At 36.9% G+C, this 16,450-nt stretch overlaps 1 protein-coding gene across 2 annotated transcripts in view; it reads left to right on the top strand.

Moving 5' to 3' along the window:
- The window catches only part of gramd4.L (GRAM domain containing 4 L homeolog), a 67,265-nt gene that overhangs the window by 18,014 nt on the left and 32,801 nt on the right, over window positions 1-16,450 (top strand). Inside the window, exons 2-8 of one of the 2 annotated variants that reach the window (XM_041586440.1) lie at window positions 863-1,070; window positions 5,410-5,530; window positions 9,138-9,258; window positions 11,674-11,732; window positions 12,312-12,447; window positions 13,521-13,546; window positions 16,228-16,319. In XM_041586440.1, coding sequence (XP_041442374.1) covers window positions 863-1,070; window positions 5,410-5,530; window positions 9,138-9,258; window positions 11,674-11,732; window positions 12,312-12,447; window positions 13,521-13,546; window positions 16,228-16,319 — 763 coding nt within the window. Of the gene's footprint in view, window positions 1-862; window positions 1,071-4,415; window positions 5,026-5,409; window positions 5,531-9,137; window positions 9,259-11,673; window positions 11,733-12,311; window positions 12,448-13,520; window positions 13,547-16,227; window positions 16,320-16,450 lie in introns of those variants that run through there. The other variant, XM_041586441.1, reaches the window with a different exon arrangement.

Genomic DNA, 16,450 nt, shown 5'->3' with positions numbered 1-16,450 from the left:
CCACCATTGCAGTGAAGGAGAAAGTGCAGGAGAGTGGTAGATACAAACAGCAGTGTACTTTTAAAATAAACACTTTCTGTGAATCACAAATAGTACATTTTAAGAAATATATATATCTCTTTTAAAAATAGAAATTCACCTTCAAATGGTGCAAATATGACTGACTAAATTCCCTTCTGTTTTAAAAATAAATATCATTTTTTCACCCTCTTATGTTTCCCATTAGCAGCTCAGATCAAGCCAGATCTCTGACCTTATAAATTGTTACAATTTGATACATTTCGCAGCAACATCAGAAATTTGCCCGGAACTTATGTATGACTTGAAATATCAAATACCAGTTTAGAAAGATGGTGGCAGCCAATTTTACAGAGCTTGTGAAAAAGGAAGCATGGTATTTTACCATATTTTTGTTACCATATTTTAGGAAAATGATAACAAAAATGAATATAGAAAGCAACTGAACTTTATGAAGCTCAACTGACCCTTTAAATAAAAGTGGCAATAAGGTAATACATTAGGGTTACCAGACTACTTGAGAATTCCGGGACAGCACTACAGCATGCATTTATTTGAGGCATCCCTGAATTTTATAAGTAATCTGGTAACTCTGTTATACATATTTGTCTGTTGAAATACTTTGGTGTGGGTTTTCACCAACATATGGTATAAGGAAGTCGTTTATGGTGCAGGCAAATTTGCCTTTGGAAATCTATTTTCCATTAACATATACAGTGAATACTGCCTTTTAAGATTTTCCCTAATTTTGGAATCAAGTTTTCAGCTCTGTTACATGAATTGGATATTTTGCTGTACAACCAAGATGTTTTTAAATCTCCCTCATTTCTTTTATACCTTGCAGGGACATCAGTCATGTTAAAGTAAAACACAAAGGTGTGCTGCTGAACATGCTTAAAAGGCTGGACAAGATAAGGTTCAGAGGTCAGAAGCGAGACGAGTTTCTTGATTTAGCGGAGTCTCCCAATGCTTCAGACACTGAATGTGGAGATGAAATCCCCATGAAAATACCTCGAACGTCGTTAAAAGATACTGAGGAGCTGAAGGACCCTGTGAGTCATCTACCAAACATTAAAACAGGATAATATTTGCTGTATTTTTATTCTCAATTTTGCCTTGGTGGGCTTTTGAAAACTTGGAATGTACATGGAACATAAAATTCCCAACCGAAAACCAAATAATTAAAAAAACTAGAAAAGATTAGGACCAATTTGAAACTTGAACAGTCTACAACATAGCAGGGTCTTTTTCAGCTGAGTTTTTGCAGATGCTATACTTCAGTAGCACATTGTCCCCTTTTTCTTTTCTTTTATAAAGTACAAAAGTATAGCTGTTATATCAAATGACAGAAGTGTTTGATTATCCCTCTCTTTTCTCTTGTTTAAGGAGTCAGAAACGACAAAGCAGTCTATAAACAACCTAACCCCAAACTGATTTTAATAATTATCATTTTACCATTGGAATTTCTGCATCATTGTATAATGTAATGCTGTTTAGAATTATATTTTATTTATTTCATGAATCAAGAACAGTTTTGAGTGGAGATGTTTATTAAAGAAGTAAACCCAACAAACAAGATATGCTTATCTCAAAGGCCTTTAAACATTTACCACCAAATTCTTGGGTGATGTACGTTGTTTCATTTTAGCCCCCTTCCCCATGCCCTGGGCTTGACGATGAGCACTGGGCCCTTTTTGATTTCCTTTGCTAGATGCCGAATGGTGGGCTTAATAGTGTCAGTGATGATGCATTGATTATGTGCAAGCCTGAGCGACATCTATGACGCTTATAAGCCCATCCAATGATGAAGTGAATCCAAGGAAGCTACATCTCTATAGAGAATTGTTGGTTCCTTGTTTTAGTTATGACCGAGATTACAAAGATGAGGTACATATAGACAACGATGGGCGTTTCCCTACATGAGAGGATCTTCTGGAGCATGGCCAACTTTGTGTTCTCTGAGGAATGTTAGTTATTAAGTGGGGAAATGTAGGAATGTTGAACTGCTAATGTCATTCTTTATAAATATTATAAAGAAAAATCAGTGAAAAAAGAAAGTGGTAATCCCCCTTTATGGGTTAAAATAAAAGCACATGGAATTCTGTTTATCTGGAAAAATATCTAAAACTGTTTTTTAAAATGGTCTCTATTCTCTTCTATAAACAGAGTATTGTACATATAGTTACATAGTTAAATCGGGGTGAAAAAAGACAAAGTCCATGAAGTTCAACCCCTCCAAATGAAAACCCAGCATCCATACACACACCCCTGCATACCTTCACATAAATGATATATATGTACCCATATCTAGGGATGTAGCGAACTGTTCTGCGGCGAACTTGTTCGCGCGAACTTCGACTGTTCGCGTCCGCCGAATGTTCGCGAACGTCGCGCGACGTTCGCCAATTGGTGTTCGCGTTCGATTCGAAGTAAAATTTCGTTCGACCATTCGACAATTCGATCGCTAAAATCGAACGATTTCCATTCGTTCGAACGATTATAAGCATTCGATTGAATGAAATCATTCGATCGAATAGCTTCGATCGTTCGATTCGAACGAAAATCCTTCGATCGAACGAATAAAATCGAACGATTTTATCGAGCGTTCGAAGTTCGCGAACCGTTCGCGAACCGTTCGCGAACTGTTCGCTTTTTTTGCCGGTGTTCGCGAACGGTGTTCGCGAACACATTGGCGGCGGTTCGCTACATCCCTACCCATATCTATACTAACTATAGAATTTAGTATCATAATAGCCTTTGATATTATGTCTGTCCAAGAAATCATCCAAGCCATTCTTAAAGGCATTAACAGAATCAGCCATCACAACATCACCCAGCAGTGTATTCCACAACCTCACTGTCCTCACTGTAAAGAACCACCTACGTTGCTTCAAATGAAAGTTCTTTTCTTCTAGTCTAAAGGGGTGGCCTCTGGTGCGGTGATCCACTTTATGGGTAAAAAGGTCCCCTGCTATTTGTCTATAATGTCCTCTAATGTACTTGTAAAGTGTAATCATGTCCCCTTGCAAGTGCCTTTTTTCCAGAGAAAACAACCCCAACCTTGACAGTCTACCCTCATAATTTAAGTCTTCCATCCCCCTAGCCAGTTTAGTTGCACGTCTCTGCACTCTCTCCAGTATATATATATATCTCTATATCTCTATATCTCTATATCTCTATATCTCTATATCTCTATATCTCTATATCTCTATATCTCTATATCTCTATATCTCTATATCTCTATATCTCTATATCTCTATATCTCTATATCTCTATATCTCTATATCTCTATATATATATATATATATATATATATATATATATATATATATATATATATATATATATCTCTAAAGCTGGCCATAGACGCAAAGATCCGATCGGACTTTCCCATCTCCGACCTGCCACTAACCATTTCGATCAAATAAAGTAGAAAAGAACAGATCAGCCGATGTTCTGCCCCTGACAGCAATCGTATGAAAGTTATGTCCGACCAAAGCTAGTGACAGTCTCCCTCTGAAAATCGTACAATCGCCAATACATGCAGAGATATTATCGGCTGGCGACAGAAATCTTTTAACCTGTCCGATTGACCAAACGACCGATCTCCACCGGAGGAAAAATGTCGGGACTCTCCACACACAGTTTAAAAATCGTATGAATCCTCGATTTGTACGATCTGATCTTTGGGCCTATGGCCAGCTTTAAACACTGGAGTCCAAAACTGCACTGCATACTCCAGATGAGGCCTTACCAGAGACCTGTAAAGAGGCATAATTATGTTTTCATCCCTTGAGTTAATGCCCTTTTTTATGCAAGACAGAACTTAATTTTCTTTAGTGGCCACAGCTTGTTATCTACAAAAACCCCTAGATCCTTCTCATTTAAGGAAACACCCAACACACTGCCATTTAGTGTATAACTTGCATTTATATTATTTTTGCCAAGGTGCATATCCTTGCATTTATCAACATTGAACCTCATTTTCCAGTTTGCTGCCCAGTTTTCCAACTTAGACAAATCACTCTGCAAAGTGGCAGCATCCTGCATGGAACCTATAGTTCTGCACAATTTAGTATTATCTGCAAAAATAGAAACCGTACTGGGTGACTAATCTCCCCGAATCTTCTCATCTGTCTCTGCCCTTAAAAGTAAGACTTTTGTAGTATTGTTGCCTAATTGTAGTGTGACTCAAGATTACATTACTTACCATGTGCAATTTTTGGCTTTGAAATGTAAATTAAGAGATTAAAAAAAAAAGCAAGACTTGAAGTAGTAAATTGAATTTGCCACAGAGATGAACAGCTGATTTTCTTCACAACTGGTCTGTTTGTAAAATTCTTGTGTACAAGCAGCAGGAATGCACAATGGTAAAAATAACAAACCGCCTGTTTAAGCAAAGTGTGTATCAGATTGCCTTGAAACACATCTAACATGTTTTGTGTTTGATTTATAATAGCAGTTTTGTTATTTTATGCTTCCAGTAGATGCAGTACTCTTAGGTGAGGGATGATGATCTATCAACCCTTCAGCTGCCAGAGTATGTTGAGAGCTGTTGTTCAGCTGCCAGAGGTCCATAGGTTTACCATCTTTATTGTCAAAGATATCTGCTCATTCTTGCAGAAGAGAACCAATGAAAAAGAAACTGAACCATTCAGTCTGGTGCTTTTTCATTTCCCCTCCTCCATTGTTCCTCGGACAGGTAACGCCTTGTGAACAGTGAAGGCATGAATGAGACGGAATTAGAGCAGGAGTGAATGTGATTTCTGTAGCTCTGCAATGTTTTTCACTTGGACTCCTCCCTACCATTCTGAAGGCTTCAGTGACGCTGTAGTTTCCTATACTGCAGCAGGATCACGGACAGCATATCTCCGTTTCTGCACCAGCATTATTTCCCTGAGATTCCAATGCCTGTAAAAGGCTCTATGCCTCTTCTGAAGCATCTGCAGAATGTTACCGTTCTGCTCATTCAGACATTTGCTTTGACTACCACACATCAAAAATCAGGTGAAAGTTATTCTAATTGCCAGGTCTGCATCTGTGCATTGGCGTTCGCTAGCAGATAATGTGTTCTGAATGAATGTTATTTGTAGGAAGAGGAAATGATATATTCTAGCTCTTTACTGTGCTTCTATATTTACATCTTCATGGCTAGTTTTCTTACTAGTAACACTAGGAATATTCTCCACCATTTCTAAAAAGTGTGATATTTGCAATTGGAAACACCTGTTTTTTGTGGCAGGGCTATATAGAGTTTATTATAAACACAGTGCAAGGAAATCTATTTTTATGGAACAAAAAGAAATGAACAGCAATAATCATTTTAATGTTTGATGTTCCTTGTCCTTTAAGTTTGGAGCGTTTGTATACGATGTCTTAATTTGTCTTCAGGCTGGTTCAGGGACCATCATCATGGCTTCTGGAGTGGCAGAATACAACAGGACAGAGACTGATCGACTGAATGAGGTTAAAGGGCATCTAGAAATCGCCTTACTGGAAAAACACTTTCTTCGTAAGTAGAGCAAGAAATGCAAATGAGATTATTATGCAGATTAGTTAAGTCTGATACAGTGCTGGCTATGTGTAGGGCCATTTTTGTTTTTCTCTTATGTGTCCTTTTCAGTTCAAGTGATTCTGCAGATTCAGCAGATTTTTTTTATATTTCAAGTTAAACTGTGTTAGACACACAATGGGTGTACTGTCTACAGAAAAATTAGTCTACTAAACCCTACACTAATCTGTAGTCACAAGTTATGCCTGCTTTCCGCTCGGTGTCTGCAGCTATTATTGCTTTATGTCTAGTGCCATATTTTGCTTAAAGCCTGGGTCTATGATGACAGATGTTACATTATACAGTGGAGTAACCTTTTGCTATTTAATTGTCTCTTTATTTCTAATAATTTACTTGCCGAATATTGCACCCAAAACTTTCCAGGTAAATTGTGGGGTGATGCATGATTGGTTACCCAGTTCCATTATTGTATATAAAATTAACCGTATAGGTAATAGTTTTATTTTTTGAAAAATAAAAATGGAAGAGGTCGTGTTCTTGAATCAGAAAAAGAAGGGGTTGTAGATAAATACTACAATACTTTTAATTGATCAATTCTCAAACTAAATCATAAAACCTTTTTTATGGGGGCTCCAGCTACCATACTGTCCCAAGTTTGAGCTTGCCTCATCGTTTAAATTTGGTAGTTGAATTAAAAGTAAAAAAGCATTAGTTCAGTTTTTGTTAAACATAATTTTAGAACAGTGTACGTGCTACAGTTGTATTAACCTGTAGCAACCAATCATCAGGCAGCATTTACTGGTCAGCTGTTAGAAAGCAAACCTCATTGTTTTCTGTGGTAACTATGTTTGGGCAAACTTTGTATATTTTTTTACATTACCTGTTATTCCAGAGCAAATTACTATGAGATGGAGACTGGAGACAGAATTTCAAGACATAAGGTGTCCATACAAACATTAACTTAGGAACAAAAGCATAGACCTAACACTGGGATCTAGCTTGATCTTACCATCTACACCGATATTCAAATACCAATAGTATGCATGGAAGTGATTACTTGTTAGCACCAAATTATTTGTAGCTGCAATGTATGCAGAATTGTTCTTACAGTTAGGCTCATAAATCTTTGGACAGAGACAACTTTTTCGAATTTTGGTTCTGTACATTAACACAATGAATTTTAAATGAAACAACTCTGATGCAGTTGAACTGCAGACTTTCAGCTTTAATTCAGTGGGTTGAACAAAAAGATTACATAAAATTGTGAGGAACTAAAGCCTTTTTTTTTAACACAATCACTTCATTTCAGGGGCTCAAAAGTAATTGGACCATTGACTCAGAGGCTATTTCATGGGCAGGTGTGGGTAATTCCTTTGTTATTTCATTATCAATGAAGCAGATAAAAGCCCCAGAGTTGATTTGAAGGGGGTGCTTGTATGTGGATGATTTTGTAGTGAACAGACAACATGCGGTCAAAGAAGCTCTCCATGCAGGTGAAACAAGCCATCCTTAAGCTGCAAAAATAGAAAAAACCCATCCGAGAAATTGCGGCAGAATCTACAGTTTGGTACATCCAGTGAAAGAAATAACTGGTGAACTCCGCAACACAAAAAGACCTTGACATCCATGGAAGACAACAGTGGTACATGCTCGCAGAATCATTTCCATGGTGAAGAGAAACCCCTTCACAACAGCCAAACAAGTGAACAACACTCGCCAGGAGGTAGGTGTATCGATATCCAAGTCTACCATAAAGAGAAGACTGCATGAAAGTAAATACAGAGGGTGCACTGCAAGGTGCAAGCCACACATAAGCATCAAGAATAGAAAGGCTAGACTGGACTTTGCTAACAAAAAAAAAAAAAAAAAAAAAAATCTAAAAAAGTCAGCACAGTTCTGGAAAAATATTCTTTGGACAGATGAATCCAAGATCAACGTCTACCAGAATGATGGCAAGAAAAAAGTATGGAGAAGGCATGGAACAGCTCATGATCCAAAGCATACCACATAATCTATAAAACATGGTGGAGGCAGTGTGTTGGCTTGGGCGTGCATGGCTGCCAGTGGCACTGGGACACTAGTGTTTATCCATGATGTGACACAGGACAGAAGCAGGTTTCCTAATGACCCAAAACATACAGCCAAAGCAACCCAGGAGTTTATTAAAGCAAATAAGTGGAATATTCTTGAATGGCCAAGCCAGTCACCTGATCTGATCTGAACCCAACTGAGCATGCATTTCACTTGTTGAAGACTAAACTTCAGACAGAAAGGCCCACAAACAAACAGCAACTGAAAGCCGCTGCAGTAAAGAGCATTAAAAAGGAGGTAATCCAGAATCTGGTGATGTCCATGAGTTCAAGACTTCAGGTTGTCATTGCCAGCAAGGGTTTTCAACCAAGTATTAGATGTTAACATTTTATTTTCAGTTTTTTAAATTGTCCAATTACTTTTGAGTCCCTGAAATGAAGTGATCGTGTTAAAAAAAGCTTTAGTTCCTCACATTTTTATGCAATCTTTTTGTTCAACCCACTGAATTAAAGCTGGAAGTCTGCAGTTCAACTGTATCTGAGTCATTTCATTTAAAATTCATTGTGGTAATGTACAGAACCAAAATTAGAAAAAAGTTGTCTGTTCAAAGATTTATTGCCTAACTGTATATATCAAATACTTTCCTTGTTGGTCTTAGCTGAGCAAGGTTCATAACCAGAAATTCCACCCAGATTGTAGATTGTGTGCAGCATTAAGCTGACCCTTGTGATACTGTATAGTTTGGCTACATATGGGCATTACATATTAATGCAATTGCTATTGAAAGCAGTGCTATCTGTTTTAAACTTGCTGTTATCTTTGCTGCTGGTCCTTACTGCTTGTATTACTGTGGAAGTAGCCAGCTCCTATCAACCAAGACTTCCAAAATTGTATAACATGTTCAGTAAATAAAAAAAAAAAAAAACTCAAAGGAGGAATGTGCCAGACTTTGTATATGTGGTATAATTTATTTCTTGTACTATAACGTACTGACATCCAGGCACTTTGATTTTCCAGCTTCCTTATTGTTTTAGAACATTTATGGGGGGTTTATCGATGTATGTTTCATAGTTATACCCCAATAAAATATATAATATCTTGCTGCATGTCATGTCATTGTAGCATAAGTGCCATGTAGGCATAAAACACATTAGGCCTTCCATGTACATATTTGAATAATTTTTTTTATACTTGGCCTGTATGATGGGATTGTTTCAGAGTGCAAGTCCTGCATAGTTTCTACTATGGACTCTGGTCAAAATAGGCCCGGTGTATTAATTGCACAGAGACCAAAAAAGACCCCTACCAGCTCACTCAATAATAAGTGTCTATGGCATTTTACAGCAGCCCCTCTGCCAGTCTGGGCCTGGTACTTGGAGTTCATATTAAACGATATCTCCCATAATTTCTTGGCAGCATTTCGCTTTTAGGGGGTGGTGAGGAATTTAAGGCAATTACGCATGGAGGGCAGGAAGTTTCCATTGCGTGCCACAGAGATTGAACCATGTTTTATTTGCACATGCACACCATATATGTTTGGTATTTTTAATCATTATTTTGTTTATTTTTTGTACAGAGGAAGAGCTAAGGAAGCTGAGGGAAGAGACAAATATAGAAACAATAAAGCAAGAATTGGAAAAGGAGAGACAAAGAAGAACAGAACTGGAGCAAAAAATTACTGAAATCGCCAAGACGAGGTATATTTGGTGTCCAGCAGCTGAAAATCATTCTCTTAGATCAATAACGTGTATACTGTTTTGTTGTGTGTTTATAGGTGCAAGCAACAAAACATCCCCAATACCCTACCTTTTCCAAATACAAGCATGGGACCTGTTATCCAGAATGCTCGGGACCTGGGGTTTTTGGGATAACGGATCTTTCCGTAATTTGGATCTTCATACTTTGACTCTACTAGAAAATCATGTAAACATTAAGTAAACCCAATAGGCTGGTTTTGATTCCAATAAGGATTAATTATCTCTTAGTTTGGATGTAGTACTTGTATTTTATTTTACGGTTTTATTATTACAGAGAAAAAGTAAATAATTAAAAAAAAAATTTGGATTATTTTATTATAATGGAGTCTATGGGAGACCGCCTTTCCGTAATCGGGAGCATTCTGGTTAACAGGTTTCCGGATAATGGATCTCATGCCTGTATCGAAATCACTGCAGGTAGGTCAATCAAATCATGTAGTCCCAGAAATACGCACCTGCAAGCATTAATGCCCTTAGAAGCCGTTATTTTGTGGCATACACATATACATTGTTCGTTTACTTGCTACGATTGATTGGTGTGGAATGGCTGGTGTCACTTTGTGTAGCCACTGGGCAAGGGCATATCTAAGCAAGCCTAAATTAATTGCTAAAATGGCTGACCGCCTCATTGCTACTGCTGCAGCTCAAATGGGGTGTGGGATGCTAAGGCTGTGGGCACACAGGCTGAAAGCTCCAGTTGCTGTCAGCCTGCCTAAAAGTTTATCTAGGATTAAACCTGTGATAAAGCATCTATGTAACTTTATAAAAGGTGACATTTGAAATGATTGCCTTTTTTAAACTGACTATTTTTCTCTTGTTAATTGTACGCTTATTTACCAATGAGGTTGCTAAGACCAGTGGCATTACTCTACATGCCATACCTGATACTGTGGTACTGGTTAGAAAAAGACGATTTTATGTGATTTAGAAATATGCTAATAATGTCTGAATAATATTTTATGTAAAATATCCTTACCCTTAAATAGTCAGGTTAGCTGTTTTGAAGAAAGTGACTGCACGCTTTTCACCGGCTCATATTTTAGTGTTATTAACCCAAGTTCGAGATTCTGATTCTCCTTTCTGCACAAGTTGCCATAATCTAAAGTAATTGTAGCATAGAAATAAAGTTCAGGGAATGAAGAATAACTTGATGAACATTCTTATCACAGTCAACATAACCTTCTGCCAGACATCCACTTTAAAAATAGATCTGCTTGCTAATATCTTGGTGGCTGTGTGCTGTGTTTTACACAGGGGCAGACAACAGTGAAAGTGAGGCACTATGAAGTTCCTTTCTTTCTTCTGAATTATAATTTGTTCATCTAAAATATAACATGCCACCTGCTGAAGGTTGAGGAATACATATTTACAGTTGTTTTTGTGCACATTATGTTTTAGCCCAAAACACCAGTTTTATACTGTATATTACATTGCATCTGACCGTTTAGTTGTCTGTTATTTCTTGGTTGCATTCTGTTTGGGGATGAAATGTTAGTTCAGTCTCCTAAAAATATGCATATTGTGTGCTCCATTTTAACTTAATGTCACCAAAAACCATTTATTACAACATTAAATTTATTTGTGTCTGTAATAGACCAAGTTGAGATTAAAAAGGAATTAAAGACAATCACAGATTAGTTTGCCGGATGTTTTGATGCACAGGCATTGGTATTTTTGAAGAGATTAATTTTGGTGGATAAAAGAAATTGACATTTCTATCAAGAAATGTACATGGGAAGACAATATGCCCTTCCATCCCATTTTGGCATGCCAAACCTACACCTATATCAATAGAATAGCGATAGGTTTGATTTATTTGGGCATATTGGTCAAGTAAAGGGGACTATAGCCATCATCTTCTACAATATAGTGAATATAAAAGCCTTGATAGAAGGCTGATTAGTAATTTTTTCAGTTTCTCATTGCATGGCAGCTCAGAAACCAGTGCAATGTGAATTTAAGAGTTAGCCCTGCACCATCAACCTCATTTTCTGTTTTATAATTTTTAACAACCCCTAAGATTAGTTTCTCAACAGCTGGCCACGTTCCTTATACGACACTCCTATGCGCAACTTTGAGGGCATGGATTATTATCATTACAAAAATTCTGAACCTTTAGACTGATGAGGCTAATATTTTAATACAGGTATTGATAATTGCACTTAAATGCCAGATTTGTATAATATGACCTTAAGGGTCCTGTTAACCTCCATTTACTTAGGTTTGAAGTGTTTGATAACAGCATAAGTCTTTTAGAGTTTTGCCCTGTTCACTCTGTCTATTAAAATACTGCACCTTTTAATCAAAGGATGGTGTTTTAGGGTTTATACTGTAACTGTCTGCTGCCTTTTTCAGGACAGATGAATCTGCCACACAGCAACTTTCAAAAGGACCGTCTCAGACCAATGGAGCAGGTACTGAATGAACTCGCTGTCTCGGCTGGATACATGATAAAATTTTAATACATGTGCATACAGTGCACAATATTAACCTTTCCAGTAGGCCTTCCATTATATGGCCACCTGATGTTTACAAATTCTAACCCCCTGGGTTCCCCAAGCCATGCATTCTCTTTTACAATGTATTCTCTGGGCAGTACTAGTGCAGTATATAATTTTTACCATACAAAATGTAAATTGTAAAAAAAATAAGGAAGATGTGTGTGTGTGTGTGTGAATATATGATATGAAACTTTAAATCCGTTTCTGCATGTGACTTTTTTTATGACAATACATGTTTAAGCTTAAATACATGATAAAAGCAAAAGAGCTAACCATGAAGAAGAAAGAGGAAATGTTGTCAAATCCATGTTTATTGAAATGCGTTGGGAGAGTTTTTTTCCTAGATTATGTTCTTGACCTTTAATGAGTACTGACGTTTTTTTCTCGGCATGATTTAAAATTGAAGCCTACATGAACAGAGGTTGCTTATTATAATTCTGCACTACTGAATTTATCTAATATGTATGATTGTTTTTGTTATTACCTCCTAAGACAAGCAAAGAAGTAAAACCATGTGCTATAGAGTCCAAAAGTGGTTTTATGACAAATTTGGGGAGTACATCGAGGATTTTCGTTTTCAGCCAGAAGAGTGCACTGTGGAAACTGAGGAACCTCTGAGTGCTAGAAGGTAATACTTCATACCTTTTATGATCATGCAAACTTTGTGCAGTATTTGCATGTACTTTTGCAATTTTATGTGTACCTAGTATCAAAGAGCTGTGGCATTTGCATTCAGCTAGAATGTTGCAAGCCAGAATTGACTAGTAACATAGTAAGTTAGGTTGAAAAATATGTCCATCAAGTTCAACCCTTTAAGTATATTTATATAACCTGCCTGACTGCTAGTTGATCCAGAGGAAGGATCACACCCCATCTGAAGTCTCTCCAATTTGCCTCAGAGGGGGAAAAAATTCCTTCCTGACTCCAAAATGGACTAGTCCCTGGATCAATTTATACTATGAACTATTTCCCATAACCATGTATTCCCTCACTTGCTAAAAAGCCATCCAACCCCTTCTTAATGCTATCTAATGTATCAGCCTGTACAACTGATTCAGGGAGAGAATTACACATCTTCACAGCTCTCACTGTAAAAAACCCTTTCCAAATATTTAGACAGAACTCCTTTCTTCTAATCGGAATAGGTGCCCATTTGTGCGTAGGGTGGCACACCGCTTTAACTGTTGAGTACCCAGGTGCACGGCAAAACCATGTATGTAGCATTCAAAAAGACCAGCAACACTGGGCGTTTTGGTGAAACAAGTCAAAAGTATATATTTTTTAAAGTGCATATACAGCACTATAAAATATATATATATATATATATATATATCTATATCTATCTATCTATCTATCTATCATCTATCTATCTATCTATCTATATATATATATATATCTCCGGCCAGATGGCAAGCCTACATATCGCCCCTTAAGAGCATCTTCTCCAGTGTGAACATCCCCAATTTGGCCAGTCTTTCCTCATAGCTAAGATTTTCCATACCTTTTACCAGCTTAGTTGCCCTTCTCTGGACCCCCTCTCTAATACAATAATGTCCTGTTTGAGTGATGGAGACCAAAACTGTACGAAATATTTTTGATGGGGCCATACCAGTGCTCTGTGCAGTGGAAGAATAACCCCATCTTCCCACGAATCTACATTATATTATGATAAATATATATTTTTCTTTACTTCTTTTTTAGATTGACGGAAAATATGAGAAGGCTAAGTAAGTATTGATCTTGTTTTATTGGCATAGTTTAAAACCTTCTGCTTAGAGAACAGGCAGCATGAATTTGTATGGGAAATGCTTTGTCTCACAAATTAAAAATGTGAAACGTGTGGGTGGCTCTTTGGGAATCTAATTAAGAGGTCACATTAACATTTATAACTGGGAGGCAACCCTCCTGTTTATTTATTTTTTGCACTTTTGCTCTGCATTGTTGTATTTGAATAACACATACTTGAAAATGTGAGGCATTCAACAAGTATAGTTAAGGAAGTAATCCTCAATAGAAATTCATATTATCTGTAAGAGAGTCTTTTATGGTCACTGAGTCTGTAGTTACATATTTGGTATGTTTTTTGTGTCTCCTGGTTTCTTCCAAGTCATGCGTTTCCTACATACACACACACACACGCACACACGCACACATATGCATACACATACATGCATACACGTACATGCATACACGTACATGCATACACACATATGCATACATACGTACGTACATACACACATATGCATACATACGTACGTACATACATACACACATATGCATACATACGTACACACATACACACATATGCATACATACGTACACACATACACACATATGCATACATACGTACACACATACACACATATGCATACATACGTACACACATACACACATATGCATACATACATACACACATATGCATACATACATACACACATACACACATATGCATACATACGTACACACATACACACATATGCATACATACGTACACACATACACACATATGCATACATACGTACACACATACACACATATGCATACATACGTACACACATACACACATATGCATACATACGTACACACATACACACATATGCATACATACGTACACACATACACACATATGCATACATACGTACACACATACACACATATGCATACATACGTACACACATACACACATATGCATACATACGTACACACATACACACATATGCATACATACGTACACACATACACACATATGCATACATACGTACACACATACACACATATGCATACATACGTACACACATACACACATATGCATACATACGTACACACATACACACATATGCATACATACGTGCATACATACGTACACACATACACACACATATATATATATATATATATATATATATATATATATATATATATATATATATATATATATATATATATATATATACACACGCATACATACAGACAGGCTCCTGAGGAAACTGGTCCTAGTGTTTATTGTGTGATAGGGTATTTAAATAGTAAGCTGCACTGGTACAGGGACTGATGTAAAGCACTCTAAGTGTTGATCAACATCAGGCAGTGTAGAACTCTTAGGGCCCAGCAAAGATCCTGAAATCTAGGGCCCACTTTTGCAGCAAATACATGTAGGTACTGCAAGAGCTCCGGTGCCTTCATCTTCCTTCCCTACACTGCTTTCTGTATGCTCATTTGACACTAACGTTTTAGTACTGCCGCATGGGGATTGAATAAACTGGAGGGAAGTTCAAACTTCACTTATCCAATCCCCATGTTACTCTACTGGGACTTAAAGGGGTGTTTCACCTTTAAGATAACTTTTAGTATAGTTTTTGAATTATTTATCTTCTTCTTCTGACTCTTTCCAGCTTTTCACTGACCTCATCTAAAAACATGCTTTGTAAAGCTACATATTTATTATCATTGCTACTTTTTATTGCTCATCTTTCTGTTCAGGCCCTCTCCTAATCCTATTTCAGTCTCTTATTCAAATCAATGCTGTGTAATTTGGACCCAAGCAAACATATTCCTAACTGGAGAGCGGCTGAACAAAAACTGAAATTACTCAAAAAACGCAAATAAACGGAACAATAAAACCCTGAATGCAAATTGTGTTAGATTATCCCTCTCTACATCATACTAAAAGTTCATTTAAAGGTGCACAACCTCTTTGACTTCAGCAACAAACAAGCCTGTAAATGCAGACTGTATGGTACACAGAAACAGGGGAGCTGCAGGTGTGCCAATTAGTATAAATGTACATTTATGTGGACACAATTCAGAGCATCTAACATTAGAAGGAGCTTAAATTACTCCTTTTGACTATGACTATTAATAGTTAAAAAGATACTTTACTCAGCAAAGCGATGGGGCAGGAACAGACTCTAAGGAAGGAGACCAAAGAATTGGGTTCAAGCAGGAAGAGGGTCTAAATTGCTGAAGTGGAAGTATCTCACAATAATAATGATTAGGCCACGTTACAACTACAAATACAACAAGATTATTTTTCTTACAAACTATGGACCAGCAGGAAGGCCAACACATGAAATGAAAGTTTTTATATGAAATTAAAAGAAATAATGGTGTTTTTTTCCTTAAAATAGAATGTTGCAGCTAAGATGCGGAGTGAGTTCATATTTTATGATTTTATCCCATGCTGAGAATCAATACCAATATTCAGCATCAGTACCAATATTATTTAACTGTATGTGGTATATTCCAAACAGAACATTGCTCCAGCCTTTTAATTATATTCTTTAAATCCTAAATAGATAAGATAAAAACTAAATAAAATATACGGTTTTGTGATTTTTTTTTTTTTTTTTGACAAGATCGTATTTCTACAAATACTGTGTAGTAATGTTTTTTTCATTTGCATTTCCAGAGAGAGGTGCCAAACCTGTTACAAATTTTGTAAAGAACCTTTCTGCCTTATCAGACTGGCATTCTGTCTACACCTCTGCTATTGCCTTTATTGTAAGTATCTGTGTTATACTAACTGTAGAAGGAAGTTCTATATATATTTCTTGCTGGTTTCAGTTCTTTGCTCATCAAACATGCATGCAAGAAATCCATGTGACCATTACCTTGCATTTGTCATGCTAGTG

The sequence above is a fragment of the Xenopus laevis genome, chromosome 3L (assembly GCF_017654675.1).
Source record: "Xenopus laevis strain J_2021 chromosome 3L, Xenopus_laevis_v10.1, whole genome shotgun sequence".
NCBI classification, from domain to species: Eukaryota; Metazoa; Chordata; class Amphibia; order Anura; family Pipidae; genus Xenopus; species Xenopus laevis.
Note: the sequence above shows the minus strand (reverse complement) of the source record. Positions and strands in the feature narration are given on the sequence as shown.